Here is a 21,571-nt window from a genome sequence, read left to right as displayed (position 1 = left end):
ATTTAACATGCTATTAAGTAAGCATAATAATTATAATTATTTATTGATTGCACTTTTGTACTCGTGTCACATATCAAACATAGACAGATTAATATGGTTATCAAAAATTAATTATCTGAACAATAACATCATGTGGTTTATGCGGTTATATATATATATGGTTCCAGTATGCACACTTGAGTTATATATTTGTTTGTTTAATAAAACTGGTATATGTATTTAGCACTTATATGGTAATTTATATAGTACAGACAGGGAAGAGTTAAATGTATTTCTTCCCTGGTACAGGTATAGCCTATATAGAATACATTATCACAACTCACTCACCACAACTTCTCACTCTGCAAATTCACCGAAACGGCACCTTATGGAAAGCCAAACTAACTATACTATTATTATACTTGAGTGAACGTTTCAGACATGTCACTTTAAACCAGGGAAGAGTAAATAGCTTTATATGAATATCACCAAACAGCATTTTGAACACAATCCATCTACCATGTTCTTGCGCAGTTGCCCATCTCTATCTGCGTCCGCGTAAAATAATGTATACTTTAATGTGTATATTGTGCGTATAGAGCCTTGTCTACACTATCAAACTTTTTGTGACAACAAAATGTGAAGTGCCTATATATGGAAATGATGATGTCATATAACTACCATATTTGGGCATAGCACTACCATTTATTTGGGCACATCACCTTTAAGCACATCACCTTTTTTGTGAGTCAAACTAGTTTGATAGTGTAGACAAAGCTTAATACTCTTTAAATAATTATTACATTTTAAATTGCTTCCCTATTTCATTATCTGTATGTATTTAATGTGAAATAACATGTTGAATTAATTTAAAATAGAAAGCAGTATAGGCTCATTAGCTCTTTCACACTGTGCACGGTGTATTTTTTTTCTTTTAGGTTAAAGTTAGAAAATATTATCAGCCACTTGTTTATTTAACAGTTAGTCTAATAGAGTGCTTGTATTATTATAATATATCCTGTGGTTTATGATTAATGTTAAGTATACTCTATCCGCCTATCAGAACCAAAATCGTGTAAAATGATAACAATTTAAATCGGACCTTGGACACTGGGCTTGGCTTGTCTGAAGTCGCACTCTCCTTGCTTTCTTTCTCTTTCGCTGCCTGCAACCAACACACAAGTAAAAAAGATGGCTGAAGTCGCTGAAGTAAGTACATTTACAATTTATTTTCAAAGAAAATAAAAGTTTTATAATATTACCATGAACGAAATTCGAATTCGTATTAAAAAACAATAGCATTGCCTTGTCTCAAAAGTTTAAGAATGCATTTCTAATTATCTATAGCAGTCTGATGAACCTAAAAAAATGATGCAGTATTTCTGCGTGTAAAAGTATTTTTATGTTATGTTTTTATTGATATATAAGTAAAGTTAATTTAATATGGTAGTTTATTATAAGACCACTGTATAGAAAATAGAAATATTTTGCCTTTTTCTTAATTTTTAGTATGAAGATAAATGATAATCGTATAATGGACAAATTAAATTGAAATAAATATATATATATATGTACTGTACATACATAAGTATTCTATTAATTAAACAGATTGAATTGGTGTTTAAACCTATAAGCACATGGGCTCATATTCTGTTTTACGATTGAGTAATTTTATATTATAACTGCCCAATCATCATACAGTAATTACACTTAAGAGTTTCAACGTATTGCTGGATATTGATTTATTTAATAATACAGAATTAACTTAAGTTTGTAATTTTTTTGTCAACCAATGTTTGAATCTCCTGATGTGTATAGTCTCATTAACTAAATTTAAGCACTCGAACCATCTGATTACAATCAGTATTTTTGTGGACTTTGGAGTAGAATCAAACTATGACTAACGTAGTAAAACAAAACGATACACGATCTACAAACTGCCACATTAATCATTGTGAATAAAATTAATGTCTTTTGATTTAAGTGTATTTACGATAATATTAGACATTCAATTATGGTCCACAAAATTTATATTAGTTTCAATCGCCTACATTAGCTTTAATCAACGTTTCTATGGCTAATTTATGATAACGTAGAATTCTTCAAATCTATATAACAACACTTTTTCTAACATTTTAGTGGAGAAGACCAATTATGCTAATGTCTAAATTATTTCATTTCTTAATGAGACACTTTGGTTATATTGTAATTAAAATATAATTGTAATATAATTTATTACAATTCTTCGTATTTTATTTTCCAGTACTTAGCAAAATACCGTCTGGCTAGAGGTGCCATGGAGTTATTTGTAAGTGTTGATTTTGTTTGTCAATAAATTGATGATGATTGTTAAGATATGCACGACGTTCGTGTACCCACTTATGCATGTATTATGTTAATACGCTTACAGTGTCAAAATATATAGTTATCATATATTAACTGTATTAAGTAAAATAATAAGTAATTATTAAACAATTTAACTACATACAACATTGCAACATTCATAAGGAGAACATACAACATTTCAGCTTAAACCAAAAACAAAGAGCCGAAATAGAATAATTTATTATTTGAATTAATATCTAAGCTTAAGTTAATATTTGTATGGTCTTATTAAATTTGTTTGACTTTTTCAACGCACTATTTTTGTTAAATATCAGGGTACGATTTGCGCATGGGCTGACTTCGATGCCGAGGCGGATTGCGAAACTTTGAAGGGAGCAATGCGCGGTATTGGAACAGACGAGGATGAGATCACGGAAGTTCTGGCCAATCGTACCAACGAACAAAGACAGGACATCAAGCACACCTTCACATCATGCTATGGAAAGGTAAAACAAGATTGAAGACACTTTTTCTTGGCTATGGATCGGCGTTCCATAGTTGGCAATTTAAATCTGTAGTATCAGTGTTTCTCGTGGATAACTTGAGAAATCCCTTCCTAAATATCATTTAAAACGAATAAGGAACAAAACTCTCCGAATTGATAGCCATTGTTTCATCGTGTTCTTTGTTCTTTCAAATTCATTTTCAGGACTTGGAAGAAGAGTTGAAGGAAGAACTTCGCGGAAATTTTGAGGATGTTGTGGTGGGACTATTGGATACACCTCCAGTTTACGACGCAAAAACACTTCGTAAAGCCATGAAGGTACTTACCTATTATGCTACTATGATTTAGTTTTTTACTTTTAGTGGCAAACATAACATTCGTATACTTAAAATGGTTACCGGATATGTATTCTCAATTTCAATTTAATTTAATTGTAATTTTATCTTTTACCTTTAATCGTTAAGAATATTAACTACTTTCTTCATAGGGCGTAGGAACTGACGAAAAGACAGTTATTGAAATAATGTGCACTCGATTGAATCAGGAGATTGAGGGCATCAAAGAGGCATATACTGAATGTAAGTGCTTAGGGTATATAAGGTACAGAGACAACGACGACTTATTGACATAGTCCATAGTGAAAAACAAACGTTTATCAAAGATGAACTTCACACAGTTTGTTTGGCTTGAAGAAATTGTCTTTTATATTCTTTATTTTTACATACTTAAAGCTAGAAAATGGAAATGTTCAATTCAGATATACAGTAAATGTTGGCATATTAGACTGTACGTTTTTGTAGCACAGTAGCTAACAGTAGTAATTGTAAAATTATATGTACTTACACATTGTAGGCCTAGACATGAACTTTGTTATTACCTCATCTTCACAGTGTTTGAACGTGATCTTTGCGAAGATTTAGAAAATGAAACATCTGGTCATTTCAAATACTTGATGGTCTCAATTGCCAACGTAAGTCCTCAATAATATACCATTTCTAAATGAAAATCACATGTTTTACAAAGTGGTTTTAAAGGGTGTTTTTTAAACCACACCAACCAATCAAATCTAAGATGACATGAATGGATTGGCATTGTCTATACTTTTTCTCTCTTCGACGTGTCTGACTCACAAATAATATTAATATCGGATTGTAATATATTTGATATAGGCTGGCCGAGATGAAAGTGATGAAGTTGATGAAGATGCTGCCACCGAAGACGCCCAAGAGTTATTTGATGTAAGACTAAAATAGTAATTTTATAAAGTAAAATAATATTTATCATCAAAAAAAGAATACAGATACATATAATATATCTTAAGATCTTTCTAATTTTAACGTATTTTATTTAAAAATGTATACTGTAGTTCATTCAATTTCACTTTAACAAATTGAACCGGGGAAGAGTGAAAATTCTTCCCTGGCATTTTGAAAAAGTTGCTTATTCAATAAAAAAAGATAAACACTTTTTTTTTCTGTAGGCAGGTGAAGATCGATGGGGAACTGATGAAAGCTGTTTTAATAAAATCCTAGCAACCAGAAACTTCGATCAACTTAAATTTATTTTTGAGAAATACACTGAGGTAAGGAGAAACTAATGATAAAACAGAACTACAAAACTATACAATGGTGATGTCAGATTGGAATTAGATGTCAGAGTCAGAATAGAAGAGTTGTTGCTGGGCATTGCAGGGCATTTATATATTCTGAACTAATGATGTCTGTTTTTTGTGTTTCTTTTAATAGATAGCTGGCTGTGACATCGAAGACTCAATTCGTGATGAAACATCCGGTCTCCTACAAGACGGATACTTAGCTATTGGTGAGTTACTGTTGAATAAAATGCAGATTTAAACGATGTAAATGCTCTGTTAAACTAGAAAGCAGTGTTGTTTTTCAAATGTTTATACACTTATATGTATATTTATGTACATTTATCTTTCAGTTTCTCGAGCACGTAGCGTAGGAGAATTCTTTGCTGAGCGTGCATACGACGCCGTCCATGGACCAGCCACTGATGATGAACAACTTATCAGAGTGATTATTTCAAGATCAGAGGTAGGTTAAATGTACTAAAATAATAGAAACTTCAAGCGCCATCTTTTAACATTCTAATAGCCGTAGGTATTCAATGCATTTCATTGTACGAATATCAGTCGTTTATGCAAGTGACTTTGGAAAGACATACTCGAAACAAATACCTTGAGTGTGAGATGGCTATTCTTTCCAGAATTAAATTGGTGAAAGGTTCAATCTAGATGGTGTCTCAAACATGGCCATATATATGGCTGCAGTCGCGTGCTCAAGTTAGTGTTTACCGACCGACCGACCAACCGACCAATCGACCGACACAGTGAGCTGTAGAGTCGCGACTAGAAATGAAATTCTTTGTACCTCATTCTTTTCTTTTGAGATAGATGCATAATTAGTGCTATTCTTAACTCACTAACGTTTTAAACAATACTGATTCGTATTTGTTGTAGATTGATTTGAAAAGAATAAAGGCAGCATTCATTATTAAATACGAAAAGGGCCTGGCAACCTTTGTAGAAGAAGACACGAGTGGTGACTACAAAAAGATGTTGATTGCCTTGATAAAGGGAGATGCAGACGACGAGTAATTGACGTTAATTTATGTCAATAACTTCAATTCCAATTGTGTGTAGTTGTATACGTAATTATTTTGGTGTAATAAGTAGGCTTATAGCAACAACATATTTAGCTGAACTGAAAATACAATGTAGGCCTTAGCTATTACTATTCAAAATCAATGTGTAACCTAACTTTGTTTTTAAATTCCGTTTTGCATTCTTTAAGTTCTTTCTTTAAGCATAATACGGTATCCAATTATTTTAATTATTAATATTAAAAATATTATAATTATGTTAAAAACCCTGCACCTTTGAAGTTGTTACCGTCTATGTAATGTTAATAATGTATGGAAACAATTAACAATTAATAGTAACTATTGTCATGACCGGAAATAACAAAACAAACTCTTTTCTATGGCTGAGAGAAAAAAAATCTATGACTTTTTGCGAATCTAAATAATTTAAACAATTAAAATAAATAGATACCGCATTGCTGTTAGTAAACTTGTATTTATTTTTTTATGTTGAAATGAATCACTTGTAATAATAATGGACAAGATACATTGCGCACATAAAGAGAGATCTGTTTCTAGCAATTGCTAAAAACAAGTGGAAATGTCCGAGTTGGCACGTTGCAAGACTCCATGACAATGGACTAGCAGGGCTACGGGTTGGCAACCAAGGATAGCGAAAAGGAAAAAAACAAACCCAGAATGAAATCGAGAAATGACCTGAGGAAATATAAAAACTTTATGTAACAAGGCCATATACATGGCTGCCGTCGCCTGCTCAAATTTGAGTTAGTGTTCACCGACATAGTGAGGTGTAGAATATCGATTCAGAACTTCTTAAAACAGAGGGGTCATTATTTCACAGGGGAGGTTGGAAGTTTTAGATAGGCCGTGAAAACGAATCCCCCCTCAAATTTCTATGATATTCTGATATATATACCAATTGTTTTATTGATATTTCACGTAGTGTTGAACTCTTTGTTTATGAAAAAATAATGATGAATATCGATTCAGAACTTCTTAAAATAGAGTGGGGTCATAATTTCACAGAGGAGGTTGACAATTTCAGATAGGCCGTGAAAACGAATCCCCCTGCAATTTCTATGACAATCTGATGTATATATTATATACCAATTTTTGTTTATTGATATTTTACGTATGAAGAAGGATATGTTCTGCAGTGGAAGAAGAAGAAGACATCAATTAATCGGGGTTTGGCTGGTGATTAATGAAAAAACAAAAGAAATACAGAATTGAAGAAAAAATACACAAAATTGAGTTAGCAAACCCAATTAAACATAGTTCAATATTCAACATTGGTGTCGCTATTTAATGCATAGGAAAAAAACAATAATTGAAAATGTCGATAAATAGATATTGATCAGCATCATAAATAAATAGCAACAACGTCATTAAGTATTATAAAGTTTATAGAAATTATGCAAATTATATTGACTGTATAATAATTGTTTATTCATATGACAACAATTGATTTTGGTGAGAAAAGAACATCTGGTGGTAAGACGATTATTATTAAGAAACGTAGCGCATATAGCACAACTGCTGAGGAAACAACAATCTACATTTTTTTACGAATTATAAAGCTAAAAGTTGATGTGAAAGAGTTGGATATTTCAACCAAAAGTGACATTTTGTTTTCCTTTCTTTTCGGATTTTATCAAAATGGAAATTAAACAGATATTGTTGCTTGTTTCATTGGTAAGTTCAATCACTTAGTCCTGATAATAATTGGAAGGCATGCCTAATAACATAGGTTTGCTTGCTTTTACCTCTTTTTAGAAATATTAATAATAATAATAAATATATTTAACGTACATATGAAGAATATTATTGGATACATTTTCATATTCATATATCATAGTTTATTTTATTTGTCCAAAAGTTACGTGTAAAATTATTATTATAAGACAATTTGATTTTCTACATGTACTTAATTGTGCTTTTGTCAACAACAAACGGATTTGAATAGTATAGTAGTTTACACAAAACAAGTAATATTATATGAATGAAGAATGTTTTCCGAGTTTGTAAAGTTTTTCACAACTGGATTATAATTATTATAATACAATAGAAAAACTATAATTATAGGCAACAATAGCTGATGAGGGGTGGCGTAGAGGATACTACCCTTGTGTATTCGCCGCTGTCTTAGTTAGTCATCCTCATGTTATTTCTTTCTACAGATTGGTTTGGTAGGAGTTCCTCATTCCATGGGTAAGTTTTAATAATAAAACAACGTATACATATTAAAGTTGTTTCCTTCACATATTGGTTTGGTTGGTTTTCCAAATCCAGGGTAATCACGTTGTAAATTATTGAGATAAATATAAACAATTTTATATTCACAAAACACCTCTAAAAGTGTAATTTAAAGACCAATTCTGGTGCCGGTCTTAAATTTGAGAGATTCTAATTAGAGACCAAACTACTAAAGACAACTAAAACCCGTGTCTCAAAAATGTGAGGGAGACCTGAACTTTATAATATTTACTCTGCTTATTATAATAGAATATAGCTTTTTGTGTCTTAAATATTCGAATATTCCATTTTATAGTTGTTATTGTCATTACAAATGCCTATGTATTTTAAACAAAATAAGTTACATATTCAAAAATAGATACAAATTATGAACGTTACACTACTCGTATTGATTATAAATATGTCATATTAAAATTTCTTGAACTAATATTTATGACTTTATTGATTTGACGTGTTGAGAAATACCAATCGTTCACTTTCCCTTAACATAAGATAACAGCCAAGTTCTGGTGGCTAAAGCTCTGTCTAGACTATCAAACTTTATATGACAAAAAATGTGATGTACCCATATATGGACATGATGATGTCATATCACTACCATTTAAGCATATCACTACCATTGTTGGTTTCTGTCTGTTTACAAGGTTATGTAAAATCACTATAAAGTGAATGTGAAATAAGTAATAAATTTACTTTTTACTTTTTTTTTACGTAACATATAATCACAATTCACAATTATGTAAAAAAACAAACAAAAACAGCATGGGTCGCCCACGAACGGTCAGTACTATATTCATTTGAGTTATTGTTATTCGAATTAAGCTTAAAGTTAAACTAGTTAATAATTATTTTGTGCCTAATATACCGTACAAAATAATTATTAACACAGTAATAAATTATATAATTATAACGCATATGGTTAATATTTGTATGTTTTTGTATCGACAGCTGATCAATGGTTGGAATGGGGAGACTGGTTGCCCTGTACAGCGTCATGTGCTCCTGGTGGTGTAACTATACGAATCCGGGAATGTGGTGGAACTGATTGTGTCGGAGACGAATCTCAAACTAGAGTTTGTAACACCCAAGGCTGTCCAGGTTAATGTTAATATACTATAAGCTTGATGAAGACCATCTATATTCAAGTTATTAGGCCTAGACTCAAACTGACATGGAATTTCCCATCCTGATAGTAGATCTATACATCGTATTGTCTTCTTGTTTGATTCATTGTTAATTAACTAATAATGTAGGCTTAAATAGTTTGTAAATGGTTTGCTGTAATATCTTTCAGTTAATGGAAGCTGGACGGGTTTCACAAACTGGTCACCATGTAGTGCATCCTGTGAAGGTGGAAACAAGACGAGGACACGAAGTTGCTCAGATCCTGCACCAGCTAATGGTGGTGCAGAATGTGAAGGCCATGAAGCTGAAGTGCAAGAGTGCAACTTACAAGAGTGTCCAAGTAAGTTACAGAAGTCTCTGAGAACCATCGTAAATAAGTTTTAAATGCGGTATATTTAAATCGTTCGCATGGATGTACAACTCTGTTGGGGAAATACTGACTGAATGCTGTATAATGTATGTGGTATACAATTGTAGTTGTGTCACATTATAGACATATCAGATATGAGTATGGTTCTCTATCAGCCAACAGCCATAAGAGTTGTAGAAAATATGTATACTCTTCTTCTGCAATTGTCACGATTATATGAGTATACGATTGTATGTACATTTTATAAATATTATGTTGAAATTATATAATGTACAATCCAAATGTTCAGTACCTAAGTTATAATGATAATGATAACGATTTGTTTCCACTAATTTTAAATTGATGCGATATTCCACTCAGTTTGATATATTATTCATCGTCATGCTTTTATGTTCCCTGCAATGATCAGTGAACGTGAGCTGAGTACTGTATTTATGTCAGTGGCGTAACGATTATGAGCGCACCTCACTTACTAAACCCAGGGGCCCCTGAGCAGGAGGGCCACCAGCGTGAAGGGCCACTTAGCATCCCTACACCAGGGGCCTCTGCTCTATGCAAGTTTGTTTTCATTTTTTCGAACAGAAAATGATGATCAATAACTGTATTTGTAAACACTTCTGTACTCGTTTTGTCTTTATTCTAGTTGATGGTGATTGGTCGTCGTGGACTCAATGGACAAGCTGTAACACCGATTGTTTACAATTTCGGTATAGATCTTGCGACGACCCAGAACCTGAATATGGTGGAGCAGAATGTGATGGCGATGGTGTTCAAGAGCTACAGTGTAGTATTCTGGATTGCCCACGTATGTTTGTTTTTAACTGAAATTATCTATTTTTAAATTTAATTAATTAAAATCAGTGTTGAGAAAAACACAGTGATTAGGGAGTGGACCGCCGTTGTACATTGAAAGCTCTCACAAGCGAGTTGACCAATCACAAGCGAATATTCGGATACTCCATCGCTTGTGATTGGTTAAATTGCTTACGTCGCGCTTACGTCGTCGCGTTACGTCCTAGTGGGAACCAAGCTTAACATTGCGGCACGTGAACTACTAACTCAGAACAATATTTACGGAGCATGGTCTTTTCTTATTTCTTTTGGTCTATTTTGAGGGAAGGGATGTGTGAGGAAAGAGAAACTCGTTATTTGTTATATCAAAGTATTTATTTCTTCTGACCCATGTTGTCTTCATAAATGTTTTGTCTACAGTTGATGGCCAGTGGACCGAGTGGTATGCGCAAAACTGTGATGCAAGTTGTCGTGGTAGAAAGGTTCGATATTGTGACAATCCCCAGCCGTTACGTGGCGGAGCGGATTGCATTGGCCCGAGTGTAGAAGAATATGGCAATTGTAGTTCATATGACTGCATACAAGACGGTAAATTATTGATTTTTGTTTAATAATTTATACACCAGATATAATCTATATAATAATTTGAAGAATAATGTTTGATTAATTTATCAAATAATTGGTTATCTTATATATCTTAAATAACGAACTTAATACTGCTTTCATTGAAAGGGAAGCAGTATTACTAAGTACTAAGCAGTATTAAGTATGTTAATTATGACATAATTTCATATAGGTGCCTGGGGAGCCTGGAACGAGTGGTCCGATTGTTCCAAGTCCTGTTCATACGGTATTGAGACGAGGTATCGTGAATGCGACAGTCCATGGCCAAGAAACGGTGGAGCACCATGTCCGTCAAGTGACTCCTACATGTCTGAACGCACATGTTACATAAACAAATGTCCAAGTAAGTTTGCTTATTGAAGATGATGTCATATCACTACCATATTTGGGTATATAACTAAAATAGTTTGATAGTGTAGACAGAGCTTTAAATGCGCACATGTTACATAGACAAATGTCCAAGTAAGTTTGCTTATTTTAAAGATTGAATCGACATTAAGTACAAAACAAAAACCAAATGTAATTTACTATGGGTAATTACTGCACAAATTTTCACTTTCATCTTTGCGATTAGAATGCCATTGTTTTACAAATATAATTATTGTTTATTATGTCGTTTATTTTGTGAGTAAATGACTCGACAGGTGTAATAAGACAAAGACATTGTACTGGTGTATACGCATCAGGAAGCAATAATTCCAAAACGAAACAAGTTAAAGTACCTTTGAGAAAAAACAGTATGCATGAATGTCATTTTGTATCAGCGCGATACAAAAGAGGCACATTAAAACTGCTTTACATCATAAATGGAAAGGAATGTGTGTATTGTGTAGTGGAGCTGTAGCTTGGTGGTTAAGCTGACCTAGTGCCAGGGTTGTAACTCACGACTCTTTTAACTCCACTCCCTAAGCCTCAAATGAGACAGTTTATACGCACAATAAATTATAAAACTCATCCTGTAATTGGCAAGTTTGTGCTCGTTGTTCGATGCGTATAAAAAAAATGAATAAATAAATACGATCAACATTATTTGACATAATTCATTTGATTATAACATCAAGTCCTAAATGAAAAATATTTTGAAAATGTCCTAATATTAAAATTTAAAATAACTATTTAAAATTTATCCATTTTTATTCAATAGAACCACTGGTTCACAGAAAGAAATATAAACCAAAGAGTAGTGACAGAGACGTCGACTATGCTTTGATACTTTCGATCATTTTCGGAGTTCTAGGAGGTCTAACATTAATCTTACTAATCATTCTCACCATCCGTCGAACTCAGCTAAAGAAAATGCGAGACAAGGCAGTGGTAAGGCATCGGATTCTACGTGCTGTATCTCCTGATAATAACACAGCAAATTCTGTAATACAGCATCTCATATGTTATGAATGTGATAGTATCATGGGAAGTTATGGCTATATGGTATAAATAGATACCACCGAGGAGCTATTTAAAAAAAACCTTTAGTAATGCTTGGTTCCCACACAAGGACGAAATGAGTTGACCAATCACAAGCAATGGATTATTCTAACTGTCGCTTGTCATTAGTCAACTCGCAAAAACGTTGCGTTTACGACGTTGCGTTACGTTCTAGTGGGAACTAAGCTTAAGAGAAAAGTATTTATTTGAATTATTTAACTGTGTATGCACTACACACCATATGCATCATAAAAATGGCAAAGGCTAGAGCCAGTGGAGCAGTAGCCTTCAACAATAAAGTTTTCTTCTAAATGGAAGAAATATAATGAAGGTATCAATAGTATTGATTGATAATCAATAAGTGATCTAATTAATTTTTTGTCATTTGGGTTTTTAATTAGGATGAGCGAGAGAAGACACCTTTATACAAGGAGGCTGCCGAGATGAGTGTTATACCGGTACGTTATGAGATAAAATAGATATCAGTTTGTGTTTGCTTTTATCTTTTCCATATGAAAGCATAACATTTGAAATTTCCAAATCATTTTAAACGACGACTATAATTACAAACTGTTTTTTTTTGTTTAAGGTTGGGAAGCGTAGCGCCGCTGCTAAATTACGTCGTCAAAATCTAAAAGCGAAACTGAAAAAAACAGATGAGAAGAAGAGACCAACAACTGTAAGAATATTCATCAAAACTGTTTTAAAAAAAGTTTAAATGTATTAAAATGAAATGTAATTTGTTACTACCGAATGAATGATAATATTCATGACCGTATTACAATGATATGCCACCAAAATGAAGATGTTCAATTGTTTGTCATGAAGAATGGACAAAACTTTGACTGAATCTTACCAACACCCCACCCCTGCCCCCTCCCAAAAAAAAAAAAACAACAACACAAAACAAAAAAAATACTTTCGTACATTTGCATTGACATTGATGTCCTATTTCACACTTGTTTGTTGCAGTTTTTGTAAATAATATCAATATGAATCGTAATGTATCGTAACCTTTCAATCTCGCAGTTTATCGACACTGTATTTCAATTCAACGAAGAATTCGACGATATTGGGAGACCACAGAGTTCGCTGTTAAGATCAGACAGTGTACTCTCTAGGCCGGAGACAGCTACTTTTCACCGTCCAGAGTCCCGACAAGTTACCTTAGATTCTAGAGCTGACACCCCGATGATGGTGAAAGGCCTCAAACAGGTGGGATGCTCATGTCTTTGTTACACTTGTTTTAAGTGATTATCATTTTTATTAAATAACGTGATTATTATTTTTCTATTTTATTATTATTCTATTATATTATTCACCTAGTTAACTGAACTTTCCTGGCCACAAGTTCATCCATATAATATAGATAGAACAAAAATTGACAAAATATTGACCTGGTCCACTAAAAAAGACTCAATTCATTTAAAACTGAACTAGTTTGAAAAACCACTGACTACTTTGATTAACACAGTACAGTATCAATAACAATTTGTTTGTGTGACACGTGAGCAATATTCGTGTGACACGCGAGTAGTATATATTAAGTATAAAAAAAACAGGAAGCTTTAGAATACTTTTACAAATTTCTATATCGATTTATGTTTTCTAGATTGATCAACAGTTGCGGGAAATTGGGTCTGTAAAGCCAAATGATTCTGTGGCAGGTATGACGTCACTTGAAGCTGTACTTGGGATCACACCAGGTGGTAAGAACCCAAATCATCATTAATATCTAATAGTCCAAAATGTAAACGATTAAGCAATTGATTTATTGTTTGTTGAAATAAAACAAACTTTTCCAATTTCCGTTCCAAATGGCTTTCTCATTGTAGGAAAGAAGTTACCAAGCTTAGGCCCAGAAGCTGTAGGTACCAACCGTCTACCACCAATTTCACCACGAGGTCTACCATCTTTGGACGCAGCCATGAGCACAAAAGGTCTCAAACCAGCCGGCGTCTTGCCATCTCTTCAAGTCAACACAAACTCGAATACTCTTAAGGTTCCAGTTACGACTCATCCACAACTTAAAGGGCAAGGTATCACTCTCGATGAAGCGATGGGCGGCGGAAAGACTTCTACAAAGGACTCAAACGCACCGATGAGCAGGGTAATATTTCTCTTCTACTGCTGTTTTACTTTTATTCGAATGAAGAACAGATTTCTGATTTACTATAACATCTTCTTGTACATCTCTATTTAGGAGGAAGAAGTAGATGAAATTGTTGAAAACTTTTGGGAGGTTCCACGAGAGAGTATTGAGATGATTACGACATTGGCTACTGGGAGCTTTGGACTTGTGATGAAAGCAAAGGCGTGGGATCTTCTTAGCAGTCAAGGAGCCTCGTTGGTGGTAATCAAGGAACTTGACCGTAAGTCTACAGATGGTTAATTCCAGTTCTACGCAATATAATTACAAAAATATACATTTACTTATTGAACGAGTATGAATGTAGCTTTTTTTTTCGATGTCACCTAATTGTGAAATTTTTTGTTCAAGTGTACCTTACAGATTCCCCTATTGGGGATTGTTTTATGATTCTATATTAGGGTTTTTAAAACGTTTTATCTTGTAGCACAAGCGTCGGCAGCCACACGAAACGCGTTCCTGAAACAATTGGACGTACTTAAAAAACTCGATACCCATACAAATGTCATATCTCTGCTTGGTTGTTGCACGATTCTTGGTAAGTTCAAGTTATACAAATGTAGTGTATAAAAGTATAACATTTTAAAAAGTAAAGCTAAGCTAATATTTTAATGTTTCAAATAAGATAACCGAAGAAACTAAATAATTTATACTGTTAGTACTTTGATGTTAAAATGAAAAATGTTCCTAAAATGTTAACTTGATTGACAGATCCGTTGTACATGGTATTGGAGTACGCTCCCAACGGTGAACTACAGAGCTTTTTAAGACGTAACCGACCACACACACCAGGAGCTAAGCCACCTGTATCCAAAAATCTGATGAACTTCGCAGTGCAGATTGCCAAAGGAATGGCGTTCCTTCATAAACACAAGGTACAATAGCCACATAATTTAATCTAATTCACTCGCGCATGCGCAACATTGGCGCAATTACTGGCGTCAGTGTATGTTAGTAGTTCCAAAAGTGAATAAAGAAAACCAAACATAATTAAGTAGCACATTAAACTTACAGATGTATTGTCCCCCAAAAAACATGAAAAATAAAGATTTATTAAATCAGATAGTTTTAATCAAGTTAATCACTTCCGTAGAAAAAAACTTATAAATTGACAAACTAATTCATCCGAAAAAAAATACATTTTCTTTTCGATCCAATATTTGGTGAAATTAAAATGGCATATTCAACAAAAATATTTAGGAATTATTTTTTCATTGGGACAATACATCTTTAATATTACCTACTATTAGCATAAATGGATTAAATATTTCTACTTTATTTTATACACCATATAACCATATATAATTATGATATTTGATTTTAGTTGTTTTGATAACTAGAAAAGTTTCATCGTTTTCAATACATCGTTACCTAATCTTATATTTGATTTGATTATTCTCATCACGATTGAATAGCTGATTATTAATTACTGCTTTGTTACATATTTGGCTAAATATTAGTTACAAAAACACTTTGTTTCAGGTGTCCCACGGTGAACTGTCCAGCCAAAATATCTTGTTGGGAGACAGACTGGTTTGTAAAGTGTCGAATGTTGCCCGTGTACGCAACGTTGTCGAGAATGTAGCAGAAGTAAGTAATTCGTTGTCCCAAACTTTTCAAACATTTCCAATCAGTTGTAATTTTGTGTTTATACCCACTACGCGTTCCATATGCAGTTCATGTAATCAGTGATACGTATATTGTAGTATTATTGTTTATGCGTTTCTGTCAAGATCGAGAGAGAAATTAAAGTAAACGACTTTCCAAAGCTCTCTTGAAACGAAGAAAGAACGTTGCCTCTGCCAATATATTTTCAGACAATTCTGAGAAGTATAAACATGTGACGTTATGTCTAACATACCCACATACGCAATAACATGTGAATCACTTGAATGTGATTATGTAATAGTGACGAATGTGATTGTGTAATAGTGACGAATGTGATTGTGTAATAGTGACGAATGTGATTATGTAATAGTGACGAATGTGATTATGTAATAGTGACGAATGTGATTACGTAATAGTGACGAATGTGATTACGTAGATATAGTATCAATCGAAGTATCAAAAACTGTGACAATACTTCTAATGGAAATCGATATTGTACAATCATACATTTTACTTTGTGTTAGAGTTAAAAAAAACCAAAAGCCCATGTGTATTTTGAGAAGGATATAAGGGGTTTAGCTATGCCCAATTGGATTAAACTGCCATTATTAAATAAAGGAGCAGGATATACGAGTCATATGATATAACATGTATTAAGAAAAACTCAGTTCATCAATGTTTTGTTTTTTTAGGGACGTCTTGGCTTGAGATGGATGAGTCCAGAATCCATCTGCGCAAGCGTACAAAACGAACACAGTGATTCTTGGTCGTTTGGTGTTCTTCTTTGGGAGATTGTTAACTTTGGTATGTACTGTTTGTTTACACGTGATGCCAAAGCAGACGTTTACTTTCCTTTGCTATTATAAGGTTGTAGCCCTAAAGTTGTTGTAACAGAGTCAATATAGTATATTTACTACTTTCACAATGCGAGTGGGGGACGTGGATATGACGATGCCCAACGAGAGTACCTCTTCCCTATCTTATTATATAAGAGTAGAATATAATCAATTTTTTATCTTACAAAAACATAATTTAGAAATATGATGAAACACCTAACATTTTCTTCAAATACTGATACAGGGACACTGATAGCTTTAAACATGTAGTCACATAATTATAATATTTTTAATTATATATTTTATACTTTTGTTGTACATGAATATTATTATAAAGTGTTATACATTAATGAGGTTATTTCTGTTTTAAAAATATGCACAAAATTGAAATATAATGACGAAATGCCAGTATAACTTACCCCAATTGAAAGTGCATTTGGATACAATGATGAATGTGTCTGTCTGAGCCCAGGTCTGCTGTACTATACTGCATGAACGTTATTATAAAGTGTTGCACCTTAAGGAAAGAAGAGTAGGCCTACTATTTTTATATCAGAAATATGCACACAATTCGCTATGGCGAAGTACTAGTAACTTCCACTATAATAGAGTTGCGTACTTTGATTTGGGTGCAGGTGGGGCTACTGACATTTACCTATAATAGTACTAATAATAGGCCTACAGTACGTGATTCTTTATCTCATTGTTAAATACATAAACCATCGGAAGCGGGTAATTTTTTTAATCTAATAAAACAGTACATTATTATAAAGCGTTATACATTACACAAGCGTTTCGGAATATTGTATATCCAGGGGAGAGTTAAATGTATAAATACGGTATGCACAAAATTGAACTACGGCGAAGTGCCGGTGTAACTTGGAACGTTTCTAATCCCCAGTAGGCCTACATTACGATTCTTTAATCCAACAGTACATGCATCTTATTAAAGTGTTAAACATTAAATAGGGATTAGGAAGGTGTTGGGTTAAATGTTATATATCAGAAATAAGCACAACATTGAACAATGCTGGTGTAACTTACCCGACTAAACGTTGAGTTGATTGTCGAACGTGTCTCTCCTGCCGGCCGTGGAATAGCGTGGGCTCGTTCACTTCACACAAAATTTATTTTATCAAAAAATTAAATCCGCTTAAAAACTAAATAAAAAATCATGGAACTGTTTGTAATAGCCTACACATAACAGTGATATTTCTAAGGCATCATCCGCTTACTTACGAGTTTTCTAAAATAAACTCTTTTTTTCTCTTAATCAAATTATATTAATAATAATAATGTGTTCTTATATTAATGTGTCATGATATTATAAATTCAGTCAATTGAAATGAATAAATCAATTATACAATAAAAAGTGTTATAGTCGGTATCGTTTTGTATTGTTAACAACTCAGTATTGAGTATTGACTTTACTGAAAAAACATTGGCTATTGAACAATTCAAAATTAATGGTATAGTCTTATCGATTATATATACTGATAGTATCAGAAATATTACCAGGTCGTGTGAATAAGAACCAAACTTGAAGCATATCTGTCGTCTGAATCTCAGAAGCGAACACCTGTCACAGGTGTTATTTCTATGCAATTTCAAACAAAAGTCACGAAGTATTCAGAAGTGACAACACATAGACAAAGCGGATAGAACTTTCACATTCAATATAATGATGTAGAGTAATCGTAGAAACATAATGCTTTTGTTTTTTTTAATTTATAAAATAGACGTACAAGAACAATAAAGGAGGAATATTTGATTTGTCTACACCTGCCATTATTGTGTTCTTTCTTTGTAACATAACTGTGCTGTACATTCTTAAATTTAAAATTTATCTTTAATTTAATCATGTTTTAAAACAATGGTAAACTTAATTTAATGAAATTATTTCCACATGATAAAGTACAAACTGTTAGCTGTTCTTTTTCTAGTTTACAATATTTGTACATTTTAATGTTATTCTGTTTAAAGGCTCTACACCTTATCCAACTATGTCTGAGAAGGATATCAAAACCCGAATCAAAGTCGGATACCGTATGCCTCATCCAGCTCATATCACAAAAGATCTGTAAGTATTAATGCGTTCGAATTAATAAAGAAACACTTAAATTAACTTAATTTAACGTTTAACAGTCTGCGTAATGTATAAAGTTCCACAAGACGCTTATTTGATCATTACAATGCTTGTTGAACTTTTCTTCTTCACAGTTACTTTCTTTTTCATCGAATTGTCTTTGTATTCATAACGATATTTGTTCAACTCAATGATTTGACATGTATGCTTGTACAGCTATGATTTCGTATACCAAGTTATATTTAGTCGCCTAATGATATAACAACATCTTTGTACAGCTGCGGCATAGTGACTCAGAAATTACCAAAATAAAACGTCTATAATACTACTATGCCCTTGACGTTCAAATAGGCCTAAATATAAATTCGCGGGAATTATTTGTATGCTAGTTTCTGATCCATGATTAATAACAACGTATGATGAAGTGTTGTGTGTTTTTTAGAAGGAAGGGGCTAACGGTAGGAGTTTGTAGTAATTTCATCAACCTTGTGAACATTTAGGCTTACCCTTCCCGTTGAGTTTGCAGCTGTTGCTGTCACATCCAATTCTCACTAGACTAAAACGCACGTGCTAAATGTCACTTAACAATAGAACTGAAAATGTCCCATGTTAGTCACAATGACTGAGCATGCGCATCTGAAACAGAGTACCCATTTTGAAACATGCGCACGCAGAAAGTCTGTCGTATGGGATATGTTTTCTGTTAGCACGTAACATGTGCTTTTAGTTTCTGTTCCTTCTTATTGTAATATTTTAACTGTCAATCAAGAGGATTATTTTGGTTAAATATCGTTCATTTATTCTGAATTTCCCACGAGTTATTTTTACATTAAAGGTCTAACCACCATCTTATTTTTCAGTGCATAAAATGTAATGAAATGTTTGTAATTTAAATAATTCCAATGTCTATAAATTACAATCTTTAATGACTCTTACTTGGTTATACACGAGTAATCTATGATTTTATTTCAAAGGTATAACTTGATGAAATATTGTTGGAACGATGTACCAAGTAAGAGACCTCCATTGAAGGCGTTGGCATCGACTATTTGGAAAATGAATGTTGAAGGCATTGTAAGTATTTTTAGTAACACAATCAAGAAAAGAATGTATATAACTATTGATCTATATTGTTTGAAGGTCTGTTGATATAAAGTTTGTGGTACACCACGTATATTAGTTCTGGCGTCAGGAAGATCAAAGCATATTGATCGAAACGTCGAGAAACTCAACAGTTCTTTTCAGAACTAATACGGGGTGCACCGCAAACGTTACATCAACACCTATTGATCAAAAAACTAAAGTTGACGACTTTCATAATTCAATCAAATAATACAGTTATGATTTAACATCAAGATAAATAAAGAATTAACGTTTTGTCCATAGTTAATATTCATCCTCAGTAAATAACAAAAAAACAATTTGAACTGTTTGAAAGGCAAACGTAATGTTGTTAATCAAACTAGTATAAAGTAGGCCTATTGTGTTTTTGACGTTCTTCAGCAACCCAGTGGTATACCAGGATTGGTTCAATTTCCAGCACTTCCTATGCTGCATTCTTAAAATCATATCCATAAGGGTAAAAGACAGTTCTAGAAGACGAAATCAACAAAAATTAAGTTTTTCTTCTACAGGTGTTAAGCCTTCCATATCCTGTTTGGTCAAAACATAAAGATGGACAGACGGCTTGTTTCCTATGTTAAGCCTGTCTCTTGTTATACTAATCTACATCAATTCCCACTAGGTTTTATTTTCTTTAGTTAACATCATATGACGTACTTCCTTGCTTTGTTTTTCTTGAACTTTTAAAATAAAAAAAAAGGTTTTTTCACAATATATCTAAAGCGAAGTTCTATCTACTATTCATTTTTTGTATAAGTCAATTTACAGCTTTTCTTTCAAGAAAAGTCTTACTATCATCTAACAATAAACACTTTAGTTATTCAATGATGTTATTCAAGTTATACAAATGATTGTAAGTTTGATCACTATTTTCCACCACTATTTTTTTAAATGGTAAGGGGTACACTATAACGATAAGGAAATCTGCAAGAGTAAAAACTAGTTGTACCACAACCTGACTTGAATCTGGGTATTCTGTTTGAAATAGACCAGAAAAGCATTCATGTACGATCTTTCTTTTCTTTTCTCTTTTCAGGAGCACATCAAGGTGAACGAGTTCAATTCAAAACTGTGTGTTGATATGGACGACATGCGCCCTCATACTCCTGGTTCAATTCCTTGTTAGAGTCAACATAAGAAACAAACAAACATGTGAACAAACAATCCTGTGATATTGCTAACTTGTTCAAACTAAGTTAAAGGTCAAACTGGTAACTATCAGAAAATATGACTGTAATAAGTAGCGGAACTGTTTATGTCGGTCTATATCTAAACAATTCTAAAACATTGAACTCAGAAACTAATAGTTATGATAACAACTTGGATTAACTAACGTAATCATCGACGATTATACATAGATGCTTTAAATTAGCTTGAAATTCGTATTGTTTTTAGCAATAAAATAAGTATATAACGTGAAACGTGTTCATTTATTTATAGATATTAATTGTTGCTAGTCAATAATGTCTGGTTCACCGTACAGTAAGCAATTACATTAACTCACTAAAAATAAGAAATACATTGTATATTTTAAAGAATGTTATTATTAGAAATATTTTGGAGCTGATAAAGTAAATATAAAATGTGTATCTGTACATTGATATTGTATCTATACTTACAATGACTGTTTGATCTTATTTTGAGTATACAGTTAGGCTTATGTATTTTACCTATTTACAATATTTAAACCCTGTTTAAATATTCAAAGCAACGAAAACACTTTTAAGTGTTGGATATTTATTTT

General features: G+C 32.8%; 2 protein-coding genes and 1 long non-coding RNA gene across 3 annotated transcripts; 2 read left to right on the top strand and 1 right to left on the bottom strand.

The window, feature by feature from the left end:
- The first annotated feature begins 1,150 nt into the window (after window positions 1-1,150).
- LOC144854331 (annexin A13-like) lies at window positions 1,151-5,733 on the top strand. The gene is made up of 11 exons (XM_078712276.1): window positions 1,151-1,188; window positions 2,243-2,287; window positions 2,640-2,810; window positions 3,014-3,127; window positions 3,297-3,387; window positions 3,700-3,779; window positions 3,979-4,047; window positions 4,290-4,391; window positions 4,555-4,630; window positions 4,754-4,866; window positions 5,292-5,733. Exons 1-11 carry the CDS (start codon window positions 1,171-1,173, stop codon window positions 5,427-5,429), a joined length of 1,017 nt encoding a protein of 338 aa, XP_078568402.1. The 5' UTR covers window positions 1,151-1,170; the 3' UTR covers window positions 5,430-5,733.
- Window positions 5,734-7,001: 1,268 nt separating this feature from the next.
- LOC144854295 (uncharacterized) lies at window positions 7,002-21,505 on the top strand. The gene is made up of 21 exons (XM_078712232.1): window positions 7,002-7,129; window positions 7,615-7,645; window positions 8,639-8,788; window positions 8,985-9,155; window positions 9,829-9,990; window positions 10,398-10,565; window positions 10,774-10,944; window positions 11,746-11,915; window positions 12,428-12,484; window positions 12,616-12,705; window positions 13,056-13,241; window positions 13,639-13,735; window positions 13,862-14,136; window positions 14,230-14,398; window positions 14,603-14,713; window positions 14,887-15,050; window positions 15,658-15,765; window positions 16,476-16,587; window positions 18,603-18,699; window positions 19,680-19,779; window positions 20,864-21,505. The coding sequence occupies exons 1-21, from the start codon at window positions 7,094-7,096 to the stop codon at window positions 20,951-20,953; spliced, it is 2,715 nt and encodes a 904-aa protein (XP_078568358.1). The 5' UTR covers window positions 7,002-7,093; the 3' UTR covers window positions 20,954-21,505.
- On the bottom strand, window positions 15,046-17,748 carry LOC144854357 (uncharacterized). Its single transcript, XR_013614576.1, has 3 exons — window positions 17,664-17,748; window positions 17,039-17,136; window positions 15,046-15,998 (listed from the first exon to the last, which is right to left on the bottom strand). It is a non-coding gene; the product is annotated as an uncharacterized LOC144854357 (long non-coding RNA).
- Window positions 21,506-21,571: the final 66 nt, after the last annotated feature.

This window comes from Antedon bifida, chromosome 10 (genome assembly GCF_963402885.1).
Source record: "Antedon bifida chromosome 10, ecAntBifi1.1, whole genome shotgun sequence".
NCBI lineage: Eukaryota > Metazoa > Echinodermata > Crinoidea > Comatulida > Antedonidae > Antedon > Antedon bifida.
The sequence above is the reverse complement of the archived record's forward strand: the minus strand, read 5'-3'. Positions and strand labels throughout refer to the sequence as shown.